Below are 21,977 nucleotides of genomic sequence, written 5' to 3' on the forward strand. Positions count from 1 at the left end.
ATTTTTTTAGAACAACACATGAATTCCCTTGTGCTTAAAAGAATCAAATAAATGGAGAGCCTTTTTTTTTTAGAATCCTTCATTATTTTCTTAAAATCCTTGATTTAAATTTTGCATTATTTTAAGAAATGTATATTACACTTTAAAAAATCAGAAATTCTTCATCCAAACATATAAAAAATACTAAAAAAATCTGATATCAAGGATGACACGAAGAAACCAAATGTCCCCGCCCGTCCCCGCCCTAATCCTAATTCCCAATTTTACAGTTCTAATTAGATACGGATGACACTCGTGAATCCTATTTCTAACCGTAAGTTAATTAATTGGTAATAACTGATAATCGACAGCTGTCGTGGACTAAATAGCAATAAACAATTTATTTTTAAAACCTAAAACATGTTTAAATTTCATAAACAGGAAAATCAAAGCAAACTCAGATTGTATATTATTAGGGAAAAATTACAATGTAATTTCAATTTCATAATTTCGACATTGAAAAAAAAAATCCCTAATCCCTAATTTCAATTCTCATCTTCATCATCGGGATCAACTCCAGTAAAAGTCCAAGCGAGTTCTTCACGAAGCTTAGCCTCTTCTTCCGGCGTAAAATCGTTCTCAATTCCGAAATACCTTCTCACGTATTCCACACTCTTGTTCGCAATTCGATCAGCAATAACCTGGCTCAAAAAATCCAGAAGTTTCTTAATGTTCAAATAATTTGCAGCGAGAAAAAGCTCTTTCACCTCTTCGTTGTTCAGCTTTTTCACGAACTCCGCTTCGAACTCCTTGGTGATCTTTCCGGCGATGCTCTTCTCACAGTATTCAATTACGTAGGGAAGATCGTGGCTGGAAATGTTGGGGAGAGGAATTGTTGTGATTTTGCCGTCGGTTTCGTCGATGAACGATTGAACGGTTTCCATCTCTTTGGCGATAGTAGGTTCGACCTTGAAAACAATGTCGTCACCTGAAACGAGCGAGATCGTTGCAGATGATGATGGATTGGTTTCGGAGATTGAGAGTGAATTCATCTGTGATGAAACTTCTTCAGCCATGATTTCAGGGGGAAAAAAGAGACGGTAAAAACAGAGAGAAAGTAATTAAGAGACGAATAGTAAAAAAAAAGTTTATGGGGAATGAGGGTTAACAGAGTGTATTTATAGAGAGAGAAAATAGGGTAGGGGAGTTGGAATCCACTAGCCCTAAAAAGTTAAATATGAATTCACACGGGCAAATAAGTAAATAAGGAGATTTTTTTTAGGAAATTGTGTTCTATATTAGTAATATTGATCAAAAAGTATTATTGAAATATTAATTAATATATTAAACATAAAGATATGTTTACTTACTAGTTAAGTTTACACTGTTTCTATTTTAAGTTAATTAAATAATATTTTTTGTAACTCTTTATGAACAATTTTAATGATTATTGGATACTCCATTTGAATAATAATAATAATAAATATAATAAAGCTATTTTGAATTAATAGAAACATTTGTTAGAAATGATAAAAGGAATATATGGTATCAAATGATTTTATATCACTCTCTCCTCCTCCGTTTCAAGTAAGGTGATCATTTCACATCGATTAAACAAAGTTATATTTTATTAAAATAATTTTACATTTTATTAATTAACTTTATTTCACTATTTTAAAATCACTTTTCACGCGTACTAAAAGTTATGAAAATAGCATTTCAGAAGGTTTTTACATGTATCAACCAACACAATTAATAAATTTTATTATATTTAAATAATTATTTTTCTTTTTTATGTTACTCATAATTATTAGTCATCTTTTTCTATTTTTTCTTTCCACAATGTATAATTAACCGTATTTATAAAAACATTAATCAATATCGAATTAAATTTTAAGAATAACAAATATGGTATATTATATTATGTATGCGATAAAAGTATAAAAATGTGATAATCTCTAGGAATTAAAGAATGTGAGAGGCTTTAAGATTGTTGTAAGATTGAGATTTAACTCCCGTGAGGTGAGAAACTCATGTATGTGTGTGTTCATGTGTTGTTCGTCTTCTTGTTTATCATGATACTAATGTATTTAAAGTCCTTTAGGTATGGATCCAAGTCTTCCAAAGATGTAATAACCACTCCGAAAATGGATAGTCGATTCTCTTAAATCTAGGGAGTGTAATTAAATCTCATGACTTCCTATGTAATGTTTGTTGACCCAATACACGTTTTACGCACGAGCGCGCGTTATGGAAGGGGACAGTAAGGGTCTGGGCGACGTGTTCGAAAAAGGGACGCTCAAACCAATAAAAGGGTGACTTGGGAAGAACGAAGAGTGAAGCGTACGCCTTCGCCCCGCCCCGATGATCTTTTCCAATTATACAACTACATCGTCCCTCAAGAATTATGGCCCGTAGAGATCGAAGTGTTTTTATCCCCTTACTCATCTTCGTGGTTTCCACATGAGCCCAGTCTAAGCTTTACTCTCACATATAACTTTACTCTCACATAGAGCTTTTGAGACTTCAGATGGATCTTTTGGGCGAGGCTTGCTTTAACCTTCTTAACGAGACTTAGTTGAATCCCTTAGGTGAAACTTAATTCAATCTTCAAGACTTAGTTTAGTCCCTCAAGCTAGACTTAGTTGAATCTTCTTGACGAGACTTAGTTGAGTCTTCCCGATGGGATTTAGTTGAGTACCTCAAGCGAGACTTAGATGAGAGTCTTCCTGATGAGACTTAGTTGGATCCCTTAGGCAAGACTTAGTTGAGTATTCCTTACGAGACTCAATTAAGCCCCTGAGGCGAGACTTTGTTCAGTCTTTTTGACAATACTTAGTTAAGTCACTGAGGAGAGACTTAGTTGAGTCTTGTTGACGGGACTTAGTTGAGTCTTCTTGATGAAACTTAATTGAGTCTTTCTGGCGGGGCTTAGTTGAGTACCTCAGGCGAGACTTAGTTGAGTCTTCCTGATGAGACTTGGAAAGATCTTCGCAACGTCATTGCTCGTGGCTAGTTATGATTTTTGTGTGGAAATTTAACTATTTTATTGCCCTATATGACGGAAAGGACCTTCATGTGGAAGTCCAAAAATTTAATTACCTTGTAAGGAGGGAAAAATCATCTAGTGGAAGTCCAACAATTTAATTATCTTATAGGGTGACAAGGATCTTCTTCTGGAAGTCTAGCAATTTAATTATCCCATAGGACAATAAGGATCTTCTAGTGGACGTCTAGAAATTCAATTACCTCGTAGGGCGGAAAGGATCTTCCCATGAAAGTCCGACAATTCTATTTGACAATCAAACCGTAATAATCTCATTAAAAATACCAAAAATCATTTTACAATGGTTTTCATAAATTGGTGACTCGTCTTCCTACCAGTAAACTATAATAGTATCTTAAATTTGACTGAATTCTAAGTTTTAAGGAATAGTCATTCATCCAACTCTTCGAGCTTGTAAGCTCCATTAGGAAACTTCTGATATATTTGGTAAGGTTCCTCCGAGTTAGATTGCAACTTTCTCTTTTGGGCAAGGAACGGCGACTTGTCGTAGTACTAGATCACCTTCCTTCTTTTCTTTTTGAAATACTTTGGAGTTGTATCTTCTAATTGCTCTAAGTTATGGGAAAAATTAAAAATATGGGTGACATCCCTTGTCTCATCAACTAGGTCAGCAACACATGTCAACCATGTATTTTTTTTCCTTCTCATTGAATTGGAAGCATCGCCATGACGGTGTGTCAATTTCGATTGGCACCATGGCGTCCACCCTATACACTAGATTAAAAGTAGTTTCCTTCATGGTGAAGTGAGGGTGGTGCGATATGTCCACAACACTTCATGCAGCAGTTCAACCTATAATCTCTTGACGTCATCCAACTTCTTCTTGATCCTCTTCAGTATTACCTTATTTGTTTATTCTTACTACTCATTCGCCTGTGGAGGAATGACTGAGGGTGGCTCCTGGTTCACATTCCCCTCCCTTGCCCAAAAATATGTGTTCGATGTGTCTAATCAAGTACAAATGTTAACCAATTTTTTGGTGAAAGTCTCCAACATCTCTTTTCCCTCTTCTCTATATAAGAAGTTGCAAACATAAGAAGAAATCGACCATACGGCAAAGCAATACGCTACGGCCTCTGTTCATTGATATTCAAAGAGAAGTTACACTGTCAAAATTGTTAGACTTAGAACTCTTAACATTATGAATATTTTAGAAGTTCTTAAGTCTTAGAATCTTTCTAAATTGTATTTTGTTTACACCTCTAATTGTATATCAAGTATAAGTTATTACCCAAATCTGTAAATAATTTGATATAGTGTCAGAAATATCTTGCTTTAATACTTGAGTATTTGAAGTCTTTAACTTATGTGTTAGAGCAAATAAGTCTCAACCATCTGTAATAACTTTCACTTGTAATCACGAAACAGATATAACTCACTTGTGTACAAATATTTATGTAGCCATGTAGGAGCCCACAGTACACTTGAAATCTTTTTGCCTAGAACTGGATTATATAACACTACATGACCATTCACTACTATAATTTTCAAAAAAAATAATTCAGCATGCGCACCCATAGAAATGCTCCCATATTTTTGAGGGATTGGAATCAGCTCTACTTCAATTCACTTGAAGTCCTTTTAATGGTCCTATTTGTTCTCATTATAATGATCTCCCAAAAAAATAGTAGCCATAATCTTATACAATCAAAACCACAAAAAATATAACATAATTCTAAGGGGAAAACACTGTTAATAATTTAATGAGTCAAAATCAGTAGTATCATGATTAGCCAAAATTGCACGTCATTTGCATAATCTATTTGATGGATTAAACTCAGGATTACTCCAAACCAAAATATACAATCTTCTGATGCAGCAAATCAAAATCTGCAGTCTTCTGATTCGGATACAGACTATATGCAACTACTACGATTTAGCTCCTCTCTGTCCAATTCTTCAAAATATATCTCGACTTTTCTGTCTTTCATTTTTGTATCTTATTAAGAAGCACTCCACTCTTCAAAATCCCTTTCGGCTTTAAGAGAAACTATTATTCTAAGAATTGATTCCTAGGTATAATAATTTACTATCTCTTACTCCTTTTCTTTAGTGAGACTATATCAGCTGATGCATCCACTTCCACTTTTTCATGTTTATTTCCTTTCTTTGAAAATTCTTTATTTCTTTTTCTCTTACTTTGCTTTAATAATCCTTTTTCTTCTAGCATTTTCAGTTTCTGTTTTTTCCGCTCATTTGCTTTCTCTTCAAAGCCATCATCTATCATCTTCATTTTTGCGACATTTTTAGCACTGAAAACCTACAATGCATCAAAGTAGACAAGTCATTAGGAAATTAAAATGATTTTAAAAAACCTATAATATTAACAAGCCACAAACAAGAAGAGACAATAATACAAAACCTAATTTGCAATTCATTTGTTGGATGAACAAGCTACACCTATAAAAACATACCTTTTTCATGAGAGAAAGCACCTCATTTTCTTTGTATTCAATCATATCAAGTTGCCTTTTAATAAGGGCCTCTATTTCACGAATGAGATCAACATCATTCTGCAAATGTCAAATTTATTTGATGACAAAAGCAAATCAGTGCAAAACAAATATGAGAATCCTAAAATAATCTCATTTAATATATGAAACACCTTCGTCACAATTGAAACAGTCCAAACAATGCCTCAGCAAACAACACCATTACATAACTATACTTCAAGAAACTAGAGTAGTTAAGGGCATAATAAAATATCCAAACATTAGTATTAAAAAGATAAATAGCCACAAGGACTCGACATGATTATCATATCTTAAATATAGTGTTTACCTGGGTGACAAGGCTCAGAGCAAGTCCCCCTCTACCTGCTCTTGCAGTACGACCAACACGATGGATATAATCTCGTGGAATCCTACAGGTGAATACTTAAAATATATTTCATTAAATTCCTCAAAGACAAACAAAAAAATAACAAAATTGGAAAAGAAGAGTAACCTTGGAACATCATAATTAATAACAAGGTCAACTGTAGGAATATCCAAACCGCGGCCGGCAACATCAGTTGCTAGTAATATAGGAACCTTTCCTGATTTAAATTCATGAAGTGCTTCCAGCCTCTGAGCCTGTGATCTGAATGAATATAGAGCTGCAGCTTCTTGATCAAGTACTTCCAGCATTAAATTTAAACGATGACAATCTCTGCAATTTTGGAACTGTTAAGAGTAACTATAAAATAAAATACACACACGTTATTGGTTAGAATAATATGTTAGTTTGGGGATAACTGTCAATCTGTCATAAACACTTCCACTACTAGACCTCAACTTGCACCCCCAAGTGTAAGCAAGCAGGACTCAGAACAACTATACTCCTATCCTATTTGTTACTTACTTTTTCCAGTGTGCAAGAATAAAAGCTCAGTTATTGATGGCAAGCAAAATAATAAAAAGCACAAAAAATGTCTAAAACTGTCTTAGGATCAGTGCTGACCATGGCAGAGAGCCAAAATCCTGCCATACAGGCCGCTTTGCAGCGCCGTTATAGCGGATTATGGCAGAAAAATCCGCAATATCGGCCGATATTTACCATTGCGGCGAGCCCAAAACCCGCTATGTATATCCGCCATAGCGGCCATGGTGTGCTGCTATTTGATAACACTGCTTAGGATACAAGTAAATGAAACTATACTCCTATCTTATTTACATTTATTTTGGCTTAACAATTTCAGTTTACCTCTTAGGATACAAGTAAATGAAACTCATCTTTATATTAGCTACAAAACTGATAATAGGTAGACTTGTTTAATCAATGTAAGATTTGAAAGTGGCAACACGACCCCACCCAGATATATGAGTTATTATGAACCAAAGAGAAGAAAAATGAGTTGTGTGCCATTATACAGACAACAAAAAATGGATATGAAAAATATAAAAGAAATCATTATCTAAACAGATACCTGCAAGTGGAGACAAAGACAATGGCAGACCGAATTCCCATATCTTTCATTTTAGACAAGATATGCAACAAATATACATCCTTCACATTTTTAGGGATGAATACAGCTTGTTGGGTAAGCTTTTCAACTGTCTTAAACCCTTCATAAGCCTCAAAGGCATACAGCTTATCTTGATAACGCTCACGCAACTTTTGCAAATTACTAGTTGTGGTTGCAGAAAAGAATAGGTTTTGCCGGTTTTCTGGTAAGCACTGAAAGATAAATTTCAATTCCTCCTGAAACCCAACATCCAGGACCCGATCTGCTTCATCCAAGACAAGAAACTACAAAAGCAAGTGTCAGGTAGAGCATTATCATAATAATGTTTATTAGAATGTTTTAAAACAAATAAATGCATAAATATTTATACTATTTAATCACACAAAGTAAAGTATCCCATTTTGATTACCAACACATGTAACAGATTCTAATCATGGTTAGCTCTTGTGGTGAGACTATTTGAGATAGCTTATAGAAACAAACATGTCCATAAGCCCTTTTAAGTTTATCTCCATAAACTCTTGAGGATTACATGAAAATAATCTATAGCCTATATATAAATGTTTATGCAATTTCCGCTCAATTAAGTTTTTTATAAAAACAATCTCACTACGGAGGATAGATTACATAGATCAAGTTTTGCCATAATATTCTATCCAGGACCATACTTCCATATGAAATCGGCATAAAATCAACTGCATCAGTTTACCTTAGTCCGGGAGAAAACAGGAGCGATTTCAGGATTATCCTTGAGCAAGACTTTGATTCTTCCGGGAGTAGCTATAACAAGGTGAGGCCTGGCGACCAACTCTTTAGTCTGTCTAAGCATATCCATACCACCGACAATCACCGCAACACGGAGGCGGAGTGAGGATCCAAGAGCCCGAAACTGCTCGGCCAGCTGAAACGCAAGCTCGCGAGTGGGCGTCACCACGAGTGCAAACACACCAAACGGATGTTCAGCTAGGCGCTGGAGTATAGGAAGCGCAAACGCAGCTGTTTTACCACTGCCGGTCTCGTCGATTCCAATCACGTGACGGCCTTCTAGAATCTTCGGGATGCAGTACTGCTGCACGCGGCGTGGAGTTCGCATTCGGAGCTCCTTGCAAGTCTTCACCGCCCATTCCGATAAGCCGAGCTCGGAGAAAGTGGCGGTGTTTTCGGTGATGGAGTTAGGGTTTTCATGGGTAACGACGTCGTTTTGAGGGATAATTGTGGCGGCGGGTGAATGGTTTATGGAGGGTTTGAGAGATGGTTTGAAGAGTGGGAAGTTTTGGTCTACTATGTGTTGTGATTCATCCATTGTGTTGCTCAAAAATAAATTGCTCTGTTAAAAATTATTTGGGTCTGGTTTTTGGAGTAAACTGAATAGAAGCGTTCCAGTGTCTTCAATCTACTGTTTTCTAGCTTTTGCGATTGAGTGTAATTGATTTTTCATCAGCAGCAAATTTTCTTATCAACTCCCTGCGTTTTCTGTTTTCTGAGTTGCAGCACCTATAACGAGGTTTCATACTGGGCACCCTCACTTTAAAAATTTCTGGTTTTTACTAAATTTTTGAATAATTTTAGAAACTTTTATTGGATTTTTGGAAAATATATGAATTTTTATTAAATTTTTAAAAAATTATTGGATTTTTCAAATATATTATTGAAACTTTTAAAATTCTAAATTTTTTTATTGGATTTTTTAAATATAATATGATTTTAAAAAAAGATATAAATTTTTACCTGATTTTAAAAAATCTTTAAGGTTTTATTGAATTTTAAGAAAAATTTAAAGAGTCTAGACACTAATAAGATAAAAAAATAATTTAAACACTTCTTATTTCTTCGGTAGCATAACACTATTTATTTCTAAGCTATGTTATTGAGTAGGCCATTTTTCGGTTGGTTGAATATGCTCATGGCAGATAAAAAGTCACATGGCAAGAATCAAGTCTTTTGATACAATAAAGTAGCTCAAATTTTGCTTTACTAACAACACATAAATGTAAACTTTGTATACAATGTTCAATAATCAATATTATGGACATTATTCAGAGTGAAAGTTGTTGTGTACAAGTGTGAGTTGGAAATTCCACATTGATTAGAAAAGTGGAGGTTGAGCACTTTATAAATGAGAGGAATCATACACCTATCACCTTAAGATTTGGAGTGAATATGTGGTGTCTCTTGTAACACCCTTCTAAAATACCCCAAATATTTAATTAAAACAACAAATATATATCAGAGCAGATATGCAATTAAGGGTGTCACACAATCACTTCACACCATTCACCAAAATAACTGTCATGCTCTTTATTTAATCCAAATAAACATTGCATAATTCGCAGCGGATAGAAATCAAATCAATAATGCAAAACATGTAGCATATTACATGTAAACTGGTTCACAACCAACAATAAAACATTTAAAACATCCCATCCCGATGTTACATCTACCAGAGCATGACCCACTAAGGAACTACACTAGACTCCAAGCACTAGCTCCTACCTGAAAAATAGTTGTAAGGGTGAGTTCCTCAATCGATATAATAAGCATTATAAAATATCATGCAATGTTAAGTAATTTAACACATTTCATCACCCTAATCATAACACACATTCAGCAACGGCACATCAACATCATATTCATACTCATACTCATACTCAACACAACCACAAAACACACGTATAATATTGGAATACATTCATTCATATTATACGCCATACATACATTATGCAATGAGACTCCATGCATGCGGTACCGACTATTCGTAAACATATAGTTCAACTTCACCGACCAAATCCAGGTACGGCTACCAAGCTCACTAGTCCCACTCATTTGAGACCTAGTGACTCACATCACTAATTCCTCACCATGGGAATTAGCTACCACCCCAAGGGCCATGCTATGCACGCTAATCACCTAGCATGCAAACATCAACAACAGTCCAAATTGACTAACATCACTAATTCCTCACCATGGGAATTAGCTACCACCATAAAGGCCACATTATGCTATGCCAAATCACCTAGCATGCAACATCAACAACAATCCACAATGGACATATGCTCACACTCTAAGCCATAAAACAGTCCATCCACAATTACATACATAATATATACATTCACAACATTATGCATATTTTCACACATCATCAGCATATTTATCACATAATCATATTATGTCATGCCAAATAATTCAGTCACAGTATTAGCACACTCTACTAACACCTATTCTACTCAAAACAACGGGAAATAATCCCTACTATATCACACACCGATATAGGCCAATCACCAATTATGTTCACAACATTAAAATATCAATTTTTCCAATTTCCAACAGTGTTAACCGGTTAACGCCCTGGGTTAACCGGTTAACGCAGGACAGAACACGCTTCCTGGTCAATTTTAACAGTGTTAACCGGTTAACGCCCTGGGTTAACCGGTTAACGCAGACAGAACAGCAATTTCTCAGAAATCACAACAGTGTTAACCGGTTAACACCCTGGGTTAACCGGTTAACGCAGACAAAACAGCAATTTTTCACAATTCATAACAGTGTTAACCGGTTAACACCCTGGGTTAACCGGTTAACGCAAGACAGAAATGTAAGAACAAAATTGTTCTACAACAGATTCCTTGATTTTGATGATAACAAAGGATGAAACCAAAAATGGCACCCTAACGAAAAGTTTCTAAGTGTGCAGGGTTCTAAAGAAAGAAGAAATGAATCTGATGATGTCATCAGATGCACAACAAGATCAGATACAAATTCTAGAGTATTAGGAGCATCTGAAGTGGAAGCACGTTCAAGAAAGTCTAGAAGCTCTGACTCTGGACAAAACTGCAAAGTATCAGAAGCATCTGAACATGAAGTAAAGTCTAGAAGCTCTGATTCTGGAGAAACGTTATCTGTATATTCTGAAAGTTATCAGCGCCATCTGAACTCTCAAGAGATCAACATTAGAAGCAAGATTCCAAGATTCTCCAGAAATACAAATACTCTGATTATGGATTTGCTAATCATGATGAAGTAACGTTCAAGTCAAGTAAAGATTTTCAAATAGATTTCCTAAACAGAGAAAGAGACGTTAATCTCCACTTCCAAGAGAGAAGATACTACTTGTGGTAAGTAGTCACTTCAAAGATGAAAAGTTAAACTGCAGAAGCTATTTAAGTGATGGAGTAAACTCAGTTTAATATCCACCAGATTCAACCACTACTTCAACTCATATATAAATAGAGCTGCAATCAACATTCAGTAACTAGAAATCAACTAGCCAAAACTATACTGAATTATTTCACGCTCAAGAAAATCATCTTTGCTCTCAAAGAATTTCACTAAGCTTTTGCTTATTAAGTGAAAAAATCTGTTCTTAAGTTTGTAATACTTGCTTTCTTAGAAGCACTCTAGATTACATATCTTGTATCTTTTATTTGTTTGATTTCCTCAAGTGACTCAGTGTAGTCTGTAGACTTGAGAAGACTAAGAGATTTTCTTCTCTCTTAGGTGTTGTTTGTAATCTTTCAAGATTAGTGGATTAAGTCCTTGTTGAAGGCGAAATCACCTTGGCCGGGTGGACTGGAGTAGCTTTGTGTTATAAGCGAACCAGTATAAAATCATTGTGTGATTTTCTTTTTGGAAAAGCGCTTATTTTTCAAACAATTCAAACCCCCCCTTTCTTGTTTTTCTCACCTTCAATTGGTATCAGAGCTCCGGCTCTGTTATTGATTTTCTAATCAAACACTTAACCGTGTAGAGAGATCCAGTACGAGAAAAACAATGGCCCACTCAAATGAGAAAGATTCTTACAATGCCAAGCCTCCTGTTTTTGATGGAGAAAAATTTGATTACTGGAAAGATAGAATCGAAAGTTTCTTTCTGGGTTATGATGCTGACCTCTGGGACATTGTCACAGATGGATACAAACCTCCAATCTTAAACGGAGCTGAAGTTCCCAGGAGTAAGATGTCAGAAGATCAGAAACGTGTCTTCAAAAATCACCACAAGGCCAGAACAATACTTCTAAATGCTATATCATACAATGAATATGAAAAGATCACCAACAGAGAGACAGCCAAAGATATTCTTGACTCTCTGAAGATGACTCATGAAGGAAACTCCCAAGTTAAAGAGACGAAGGCTCTGGCTCTTATCCAGAAATATGAAGCCTTCAAAATGGAAGACGACGAAGCTATAGAGGCTATGTTTTCTAGATTTCAAACTCTTATTGCAGGTCTTAAAGTGTTAGACAAAGGATACACGACTGCAGATCATGTTAAGAAGATAGTCAGAAGTCTGCCAAAGAAATGGAGACCTATGGTTACTGCTCTGAAGCTGTCAAAGGATCTGAACAATATCAGCCTTGAAGAACTTGTTAGTTCTCTCAGAAGCCATGAGATAGAACTAGAGGAGGATAAGCCTCAGAAAAGGAACAAGTCAGTAGCGCTGAAGTCCAGATCTGAAAGACGGAAACCTGACAGAACCAAAGCTCTCCAGGCAGAAGCTGAAGATACTGACGATTCTGAACCTGAAGACTCTGATGATGAAGAAGAGTTGTCCCTACTAACCAGAAGAGTTAAGCAACTCTGGAAAAAGAGGAACAACAACTTCAGAAGACCAAGACCCAGAGGGGATCGATCAGAGTCAACTTCAAAAGGTAAAACTAACAAAGATATTACCTGTTATGAATGTAAAGAAACAGGTCATTACAGAAATGAATGCCCCAAGTTGAAGAAGGACAACCCCAGAAAAGAAAGCTTCAAGAAAAACACCTTCAGAACAAAGAAAGGACTGATGGCTACCTGGGATGACAGTGAATCTGGATCATCAGAATCTGACTCTGATGAACAGGCCAACGTAGCACTTATGGCTACCACATCCAGCTGCTCAGACGAAGAATCTGAAGAGGTATTTTCTGAACTTTCTAGATCTGACTTAGAATCATGTTTGTCAGAAACTCTTACTTCTTATCAGAAATTAAAACAAAAGTTTAAAAACGTTAAAGGCTGTCTTAAAACAAAATTTGAAGAATGTAGTGAACTTGAGACAACAATTCTGGCACATGAAGATACAATTAGATCTTTAATGTTAGAAAGAGATGAAGCAAAATCAAAAAACTCAGAATTAGAAGAAGCGTTGTCCCAAGCACCACAAACTTCAAATGAAATTATTTATAAATATGAAGAAGCCTTTCAAAAATTTCTGAAGAATGGAATAGATAGGAGTATTATGGCATCCATGATTTATGGAGTAAGTCAGAATAATAAAAGGGGAATTGGGTATGATCCTAAGGAAGATGAAACCTCTACCAGTAACCAAATTAAATCGCCTTTTTCATATCACTACACACACACACAAGAACACAAATTTAGAAATGCTAGAAGACCCAAAGTTGTAAGAAACTCTGGGAAAACTAATCTGAAAGGACCCAAGAGATTCTGGGTACCGAAAGATAAGATTATCTATGTTGCAGATATCCTATGCAGCAAAGTTCAGACACCAGTCATGGTACCTGGACTCTGGATGCTCGCGACATATGACGGGAAGAAAGTCTATGTTCCAAAGCCTGGAACTTAAAGACGCTGGATTTGTAGGCTTCGGAGGAGATCAGAAAGGAAGGATCAGAGGCTCCGGAACTATTGGTAATGGTACTCTTCCCTCTATATCTGATGTTCTTTATGTAGAAGGATTAATGCATAACTTGTTATCCATAAGTCAATTAAGTGATAACGGTTATGATGTAATCTTTAATCAAAAAACATGTAAAGCCATTAATCAGAACGATGGCTCTGTCCTTTTCACAGGCAAGAGGAAAAACAACATTTATAAAATAAATCTTTCTGATTTAAAAGATCAAAATGTTAAATGTTTAATGTCAGTTCACGAAGAGCAATGGGTATGGCATAGACGCTTAGGCCACATTAGCATGAGAAAACTTTCCCAGCTAACTAAACTTGAGTTAGTCAGAGGCTTACCTAAACTGAAGTTTTCTTCAGATGCTCTGTGTGAAGCTTGTCAGAAAGGAAAGTTTTCAAAAACATCTTTTAAAAAGAAAAATGTTGTTTCTACCTCTAAGCCTCTGGAGCTTCTTCACATTGACTTATTTGGCCCTGTGAAAACAGCATCAGTCAATGGAAAGAAGTATGGACTAGTAATCGTTGATGATTACAGCCGCTGGACATGGGTAAAATTCCTAAAGCACAAGAGTGAGTCTCACTCTGTATTCACCAGTTTCTGTTCTAAAGTGCAAAAAGAATTTGACTCTAAAATTGTTAGAGTCAGAAGTGATCATGGTGGAGAATTTGAAAACAAAGATTTTGAGGAATTATTTGACTCTAATGGAATATCCCATGATTTCTCCTGCCCTAGAACTCCACAACAAAATGGAGTTGTAGAGAGGAAGAATAGGACACTCCAAGAGATGGCCAGAACCATGATCAATGAAACAAATGTAGCAAAGCACTTTTGGGCAGAAGCTGTAAATACAGCGTGTTACATTCAGAATAGAATCTCTATAAGACCTATTCTGGAAAAGACTCCCTATGAACCGTGTAAGGGAAGAAAACCCAACATCTCATATTTTCATCCTTTTGGATGCATTTGCTTTATATTAAATACTAAAGAACATCTGAACAAGTTTGATTCCAAAGCACAGAAAGGTATTATGTTAGGATACTCAGAACGCTCTAAAGGCTACAGAGTATACAACACAGAAACCAAAATTGTGGAGGAATCAATTCATGTTAGATTTGATGATAAGCTTGACCCTGAAAAGTCAAAGCTAGTTGAAAAGTTTGCAGATTTAGAGATCACTCTGGTAGAATCTGATAAAACTCCAGAAGCAACCGTCACTCAAGACTCTGAAGAAATTAAATCTCCAGAAATTCCAAGGAAAGTTAAAAGTCGTATTAACGTATCTGAAGATTTGATTTTGGGAAACAAAGATGAACCTGTTAGAACCAGATCTACCTTCAGAACCTCTGAAGATATTCCTCTAGGACTAGTGTCTCTGATTGAGCCTACGTCCTGTGATGAAGCTCTTCTAGATAACGATTGGGTGGCAGCTATGCAAGAAGAATTAGATCAATTCTCCAAGAATGATGTCTGGGATCTCGTTCCTAAACCCAGAGGCACTCATGTCATTGGAACCAGATGGGTTTTCAGAAACAAGCTGAACGAGAAAGGAGAAGTTGTCAGAAACAAAGCACGACTGGTAGCTCAAGGTTATAGTCAACAAGAAGGTATTGATTATAATGAAACCTTTGCTCCAGTCGCGAGGTTAGAATCTATTCGTCTTCTTGTATCTTTTGCTATTAATCATTCTATTAAACTATATCAAATGGATGTCAAGAGTGCATTTCTTAATGGTTATATTTCAGAAGAAGTGTATGTCAATCAACCTCCAGGCTTTGAAAACTCAAATTTTCCAGAACATGTTTTTAAACTTAAGAAATCCTTGTATGGACTTAAACAAGCTCCCAGAGCTTGGTATGAACGCTTAAGCAATTTTCTTCTGGAACAAAATTTTATCAGAGGGAAAGTCGATTCTACACTCTTCTGCAAAAACCTTAATAATGATCTCATGATATGCCAAATTTATGTTGATGATATTATTTTTGGTTCTGCTAATATCTCCGTTTGCCAAGAATTTTCTAAGTTAATGCAGGCAGAATTTGAGATGAGTTTAATGCAAGAACTAAAGTTCTTTCTGGGAATTCAAATTAATCAAACTCCAGAAGTCACGTACGTCCATCAAAGTAAATACATTAAAGACGTTCTGAAGAAGTTTGACATGACTGAATGCAACTCTGCAAAGACTCCCATGCATCCAACTTGCATTCTGGAGAAGGAGGAGGTAAGCAACAAGGTTTGTCAGAAGCTCTATCGAGGTATGATAGGCTCTCTTCTCTATCTGACTGCTACTCGTCCTGATATTCTCTTTAGCGTCTGTCTTTGTGCCAGATTCCAATCAGACCCTAGAGAATCTCATTTAACAGCTGTTAAGAGAATTCTTAAGTATCTGAAAGGAACTCCTAACCTGGGCCTGATGTATGAGAAAACATCAGAGTATAGACTTTCTGGTTACTGTGATGCAGACTACGCAGGAGATAGAATAGAACGAAAAAGTACTTCTGGAAATTGCCAGCTTCTGGGAAACAATCTAATCTCCTGGGCTAGCAAAAGACAGTCAACTATCGCTCTATCAACTGCAGAAGCAGAATACATCTCAGCATCACTGTGCACAACTCAGATGCTCTGGATGAAGCATCAGCTAGAAGATCTTCAGATATTTGAGAGTAACATTCCTATCTTTTGTGATAATACTGCTGCTATTTGTTTAAGTAAGAATCCTATTCTACATTCCAGAGCCAAACACATAGAAATAAAACATCATTTTATCAGAGACTATGTTCAGAAAGGGATAGTAACATTGAAGTTCATTGATACAGAACATCAATGGGCAGATATCTTTACTAAGCCTCTAGCTGAAGATAGATTTCTTTTTATATTAGAGAATCTGAACATTAAAAATTGCCCTGAGTAAAATTTGGCTCTGAACATGTTAAATGAGACTCTGATAAAAACAAATACACTTCTGCCTCTGACTCTGATACTTCTACACGTTAAGAAGATATCTGAGTTAGAAATCTTCAGAAACCAATCCTTTGGTATTCCTGAAGATCAGATACATCAACACGTGGAGCATTAAATGTCTAACCCTAGAACTTCTAGACAGCTGTCAATAGAAATCAAAGGTCAGAACGTTTGAAATCTCCTAGAGCAGTGTGCGTACTGTTGGGATTAGACATTCATTTATTAGCTGTAATCATTTTTCCCCCCAAGCGTGCTATTTTGAGTGTTGTGTCTAACGCATTCTGAGGTGTCGTTTTGCATGTGTTTTACTTAGAGTATATAAACACTTTATCTCACATTTCACACTTATCACTCTCACTCACTCTTAAACCCTAAACCCTCTCTCAAAGCATTCTCTGCAAGTTTCTTCATCTTCATCTTCTTCTTTACAATGGATGCTCAACAACAACAACTGTTCAACTACTCACAGCAAATGGAGTCAAGTTCCACCGCTCAAACCTCTAGTATCTCAACTCCAACCGTCACCGGTGTTTCTATAACCCCTGTTTATCAAGAACCCCACATTCTTGACCGAGAACGCCACATAAACCTTTCAACTCCCTTTGAAGGTTTGGATGTTTTGTGTGAATCTTTGGTTGATTTTGACAACCTAAGAAGAAATGGCGTTGATCTCACTAAGGAACTTCGTCAACAAGGATGGGAAACCTACTTCAACAGGCTTTATGGTCCTATCTACCCTCTTCTTGTCAAGGAATTCTGGAGACATGCTGATGCAGATGACCAATTCATTGTCTCTTTTGTTCTAGGGGTAAAGATTATTATCACTGAAGCATCAATTGCCTCCTTGCTGAACATGGAGACAACTGGAGGAAAAAGGATTTACAACATCCCTCCTAGGTCTAAACGCATCACTGAAGTTATCAACCCAACAATATTCAAACCAAATGTTGAAGGAAACCCCTCTAAGAACAAAGAGCTACACCAGAACCTCCGAGTATGGCTAAAAATCATTCTGGGTACTATTCACCATCGCCCAGCCTCCAACTCCTCTGATTACATAAATGCTGATCAAAAATGCATTTTATACTGTATTCAGAAGGGTATCCAGATCAACCTCCCTGTTCTCCTTTTCAGATATCTGAGGGATTCTGTCAAAGAAACCAGAAACAATATGAAGCCAAGGTCTTACATCCCTCTGGGAAGATTGCTTTCTGATGTCTTCATTGAGCATGGATTGGTTGACCAACTGGAAAAGACCAGATGTATGGATGATCTGGCAATTGATGTGGGAAAGCCTCTGAATGCCAGAAACCTCAAAAGCATGGGAATCATCAAAGAGATTAGAGTCAAGCCCACTCTGGATACAACCTGGGAATCTCTAAAAGATCAGAGGAAGATGCCTCATGGCCTTGTCAGATTCTTCAAGAACGAGCCAAGAGATGCTGTTGCCATCTATCTTCAGCGTCTACTGAATGAAGGTGTGGATATATCTGATTTCAGCCTCGATGACTGTCTGGATTCAGAAGAAGATCTAGTCAGATACAAGAGAGGTGTCTCTGAGAAACAGATAGCTGCTGAGGCAAGGAAAGCAAAGAAAGCCAGACTTGAAGGAGCTTCTGGAAGCGGATCTTCAGCTCCTCTGCAAATCTCAACTGGTAAGTCTGTTCCTCCTGTCTCCTCTAATCTTCAGATGGCTTCCTCTAACCCACTCTCCTCTCAACCCATTTTTACTACCTCTGAAATCCCACCCTCAATAACCAGAACCTCCCAACTTACACCAGTTCTAAACATAGCCAGAACCTTCATTCCTCCCTCTATACCTGCACAAACTCACCAAAGCACTTCTTCTTCTTCTTCATCCTCTGAACCTGAATCACCTCCCTACGTTATTGTTTCCTCTGACCATGAACCTTCTGATCCTGACTCCCCAACAATAGCCACTCTATTTGCTCATAGACTTGCTTCACAACAACCACAAACCATAGAACCTGAAACAACTTCACTTCCACCACAACAAACAACCACCATACCCTCTGAAATTCAACCATCTGATCCCCACACCTCTGATATCACCCCACCAATCCTTCCCGCTGTCCCAGAACCAGAATCCGAACCTTTAGATTTAAACCCACTTTATGCTTCATCCCCCAGTCTTCAACCAGAAGCAGAATCTGAACCCCAACCTGAGTCAGAATCTGAACCTCAAACCTTGAATCTCAGCCCTCCACCTCATACCTCTGAACCAGAACCTGAACCTGAGCTTTCTAAACCTACCCTTAAGGAAGCCATCTTTATGATTGCAGAGGCTTCAGCTCAAAAGGTTGATTCTCTGGTCATTAACTCTGAAATCAGTGATGATCCTGAATCTGTAAGGACACACTGGAACAGAGTCATTGGCTGGATGACATCTGAGTCCTTTAGGTTGAAGAGCATATCTGAACAAGTCAGAAATGACTACATCAGAAATGCTGAGGCAAGACTCCAGGAGAGACTTGCTAGAGAGGTTGAAGCCAGAAGGCTTGAGGAAGAAAGGTTGGCTAGAGAAGCAGAAGAAGCAAGAAGAATAGAAGAGGAAAGAATTGCTCAGGAAGCAGAAATCCTAAGGCAACAAGAAGCTGAAGCTAAGGCTCTAGCAGATGCAGAAGCTCAAGCTGCTGCAGAAGCTGAAGCCCAGCAGGCTCTGACTCAGGGGGAGTCTTCAACTGCTGTTCCCATGATCCTTCAGACTCTGAAGGACCTTAAGGAAGATCAGAATATCCTCCGAGACAGAATGGACAAGCAAGATACGGTCAATGAGAACATCCAGAAGATGCTTGCCATGATCTTGCAGAAATTGCCTCAGAACCCTTAGGCACTTAGGATTTTATGTTTTGCTTGCCTTTTGTTGTTTTTGCTTCTGTCTTCTTTTTGGATCTGATGTTTTGTTCTTGATCTTTTTGAATCTGATGTTTTGTGTTTCTATTTTTAATGAAATGTTTTTCTCTTTAATTCAATTTTTATTACTATGTCTTTTTGATTCTGACAAAAAGGGGGAGAAATCATTAAATAACTCTGATGAAAATTGTCTAAAAACCTTATGCACTCTGCAACAATTGTAGAAATGGCTCTGATAAAAATAACTCTGATTAAATAGCTCTAACATTAAATTTAAGAAATTGCAGAAAGTTTTCAGAAATCTCATTACTTGAAAGCTCTGGTAAGAACTTCTGAACTCCCTAGCACTAACTCAGGGGGAGCTTTTGTCTATCTGATCTTATTTTATTCATGTTTCATCTGCTATTTTAAGTTGTTTTGTCATCATCAAAAAGGGGGAGATTGTAAGAACAAAATTGTTCTACAACAGATTCCTTGATTTTGATGATAACAAAGGATGAAACCAAAAATGGCACCCTAACGAAAAGTTTCTAAGTGTGCAGGGTTCTAAAGAAAGAAGAAATGAATCTGATGATGTCATCAGATGCACAACAAGATCAGATACAAATTCTAGAGTATTAGGAGCATCTGAAGTGGAAGCACGTTCAAGAAAGTCTAGAAGCTCTGACTCTGGACAAAACTGCAAAGTATCAGAAGCATCTGAACATGAAGTAAAGTCTAGAAGCTCTGATTCTGGAGAAACGTTATTTGTATATTCTGAAAGTTATCAGCGCCATCTGAACTCTCAAGAGATCAACATCAGAAGCAAGATTCCAAGATTCTCCAGAAATACAAATACTCTGATTATGGATTTGCTAATCATGATGAAGTAACGTTCAAGTCAAGTAAAGATTTTCAAATAGATTTCCTAAACAGAGAAAGAGACGTTAATCTCCACTTCCAAGAGAGAAGATACTACTTGTGGTAAGTAGTCACTTCAAAGATGAAAAGTTAAACTGCAGAAGCTATTTAAGTGATGGAGTAAACTCAGTTTAATATCCACCAGATTCAACCACTACTTCAACTCATATATAAATAGAGCTGCAATCAACATTCAGTAACTAGAAATCAACTAGCCAAAACTATACTGAATTATTTCACGCTCAAGAAAATCATCTTTGCTCTCAAAGAATTTCACTAAGCTTTTGCTTATTAAGTGAAAAAATCTGTTCTTAAGTTTGTAATACTTGCTTTCTTAGAAGCACTCTAGATTACATATCTTGTATCTTTTATTTGTTTGATTTCCTCAAGTGACTCAGTGTAGTCTGTAGACTTGAGAAGACTAAGAGATTTTCTTCTCTCTTAGGTGTTGTTTTTAATCTTTCAAGATTAGTGGATTAAGTCCTTGTTGAAGGCGAAATCACCTTGGCCGGGTGGACTGGAGTAGCTTTGTGTTATAAGCGAACCAGTATAAAATCATTGTGTGATTTTCTTTTTGGAAAAGCGCTTATTTTTCAAACAATTCAAACCCCCCCTTTCTTGTTTTTCTCACCTTCAAGAAAGCTGTTCCTGCGCTAACACGAAGCAGAATGCAGAATTCTCCGCATTTTCCGCTGTTGGAGGACTTCCGGACCTCCGATTCCAATTCCGTAAGAAGCTACGTTTTCGGAAAATCACTACCCATCCAATTACAGATTCAATTTCAGTTTTAACACAACTTATCCAACATAATTTTTTCAGTATTCAACATCCCAATTAGGGTCAAATCAATGGCTTATCACTACCCATTACATGTTAACCCATAATACCCATTAAACGACGATAACCCCCCTTACCTGAGTTAATCCGGCGAATCTTTAAGCTTCAAGCTTTTCTCTTCTCCAACCTTCTTCCTCTTGCTCTGTCTCTTTGCCCTTTTCCTCTTTTCAGCCGTTTCTCTGCTTTTCACGTGAAACCCTTTCTTTACCAAATGAGACTCTTTTTCTTATTTCCAACTTATATATATTTTCCAATAATTACTATTCCAATAATAATAATAATAATAATCCAATAATTCCAATTATTTAATTAAATTAATAAATATAATATTAACTTAAATTAAATAATTATCTTATTTTTATCGGGGTGTTACATCTCTCATTTGTGTGTTGCTCTTGATCCAATGTGGATGCTCCTCATGACAATCCAACAGTGGTATCAGAGCCAATGATTCAATTAAGAGACTGACTCCTTATATCGAAAGTCTTCTTGACAAGGTGGTGATTGGGCGACATGTTCTATTGTAGTACCCGCAATTGTGGTACAAGTGTATGTGAATGAAAGAGCTTCCGTTTGATGAGGAGCATGATGGACTGACTCGCACTTGATAGGGAGATTGTTAGAAATCTCATATTACTTAAAAAAGTGGAGGTTGATCACTTTATAAGTGAGAAGACGGATACACCGATATAGGCCAATCACCAATTATGTTCACAACATTAAAATATCAATTTTTCCAATTTCCAACAGTGTTAACCGGTTAACGCCCTGGGTTAACCGGTTAACGCAGGA

General features: G+C 36.7%; 2 protein-coding genes across 3 annotated transcripts; both read right to left on the reverse strand.

Annotated features, from left to right (window-relative positions):
* Nucleotides 1-425: 425 nt before the first annotated feature.
* Nucleotides 426-1,176, reverse strand: LOC127131581 (SKP1-like protein 14). Its single transcript, XM_051060517.1, has one exon. The coding sequence runs from the start codon at nt 1,053-1,055 to the stop codon at nt 525-527; it is 531 nt and encodes a 176-aa protein (XP_050916474.1). The 5' UTR covers nt 1,056-1,176; the 3' UTR covers nt 426-524.
* A 3,435-nt stretch (nt 1,177-4,611) lies between these two features.
* On the reverse strand, nt 4,612-8,527 carry LOC127131655 (DEAD-box ATP-dependent RNA helicase 36). Of its 2 annotated transcripts, XM_051060592.1 has the most exons (6): nt 7,702-8,527; nt 6,954-7,276; nt 5,993-6,196; nt 5,828-5,909; nt 5,461-5,559; nt 4,612-5,306 (listed from the first exon to the last, which is right to left on the reverse strand). In XM_051060592.1, the coding sequence occupies exons 1-6, from the start codon at nt 8,293-8,295 to the stop codon at nt 5,076-5,078; spliced, it is 1,533 nt and encodes a 510-aa protein (XP_050916549.1). In that variant the 5' UTR covers nt 8,296-8,527; the 3' UTR covers nt 4,612-5,075. The 2 variants fall into 2 exon arrangements, with proteins under 2 accessions (XP_050916549.1, XP_050916597.1); XM_051060640.1 differs by lacking the exon at nt 4,612-5,306 and having other exon boundaries at nt 5,462-5,708.
* Nucleotides 8,528-21,977: the final 13,450 nt, after the last annotated feature.

This window comes from Lathyrus oleraceus, chromosome 1 (genome assembly GCF_024323335.1).
Source record: "Lathyrus oleraceus cultivar Zhongwan6 chromosome 1, CAAS_Psat_ZW6_1.0, whole genome shotgun sequence".
In the NCBI taxonomy this organism is placed as follows: Eukaryota; Viridiplantae; Streptophyta; class Magnoliopsida; order Fabales; family Fabaceae; genus Lathyrus; species Lathyrus oleraceus.

What these genes read in the sequence shown, in the direction of transcription:
- LOC127131655 (XM_051060592.1), bottom strand. Translation starts at nt 8,295, where the DNA reads ATGGATGAATCACAACACATAGTAGACCAAAACTTCCCACTCTTCAAA. An exon ending in GTCTTTGTCTCCACTTGCAG is followed by an intron (nt 6,197 to 6,953) that starts GTATCTGTTTAG and finishes CCAAAATTGCAG; the next exon opens with AGATTGTCATCGTTTAAATT. An exon ending in TGCTTTCTCTCATGAAAAAG is followed by an intron (nt 5,307 to 5,460) that starts GTATGTTTTTAT and finishes GATGCATTGTAG; the next exon opens with GTTTTCAGTGCTAAAAATGT.
- LOC127131581 (XM_051060517.1), bottom strand. Translation starts at nt 1,055, where the DNA reads ATGGCTGAAGAAGTTTCATCACAGATGAATTCACTCTCAATCTCCGAA.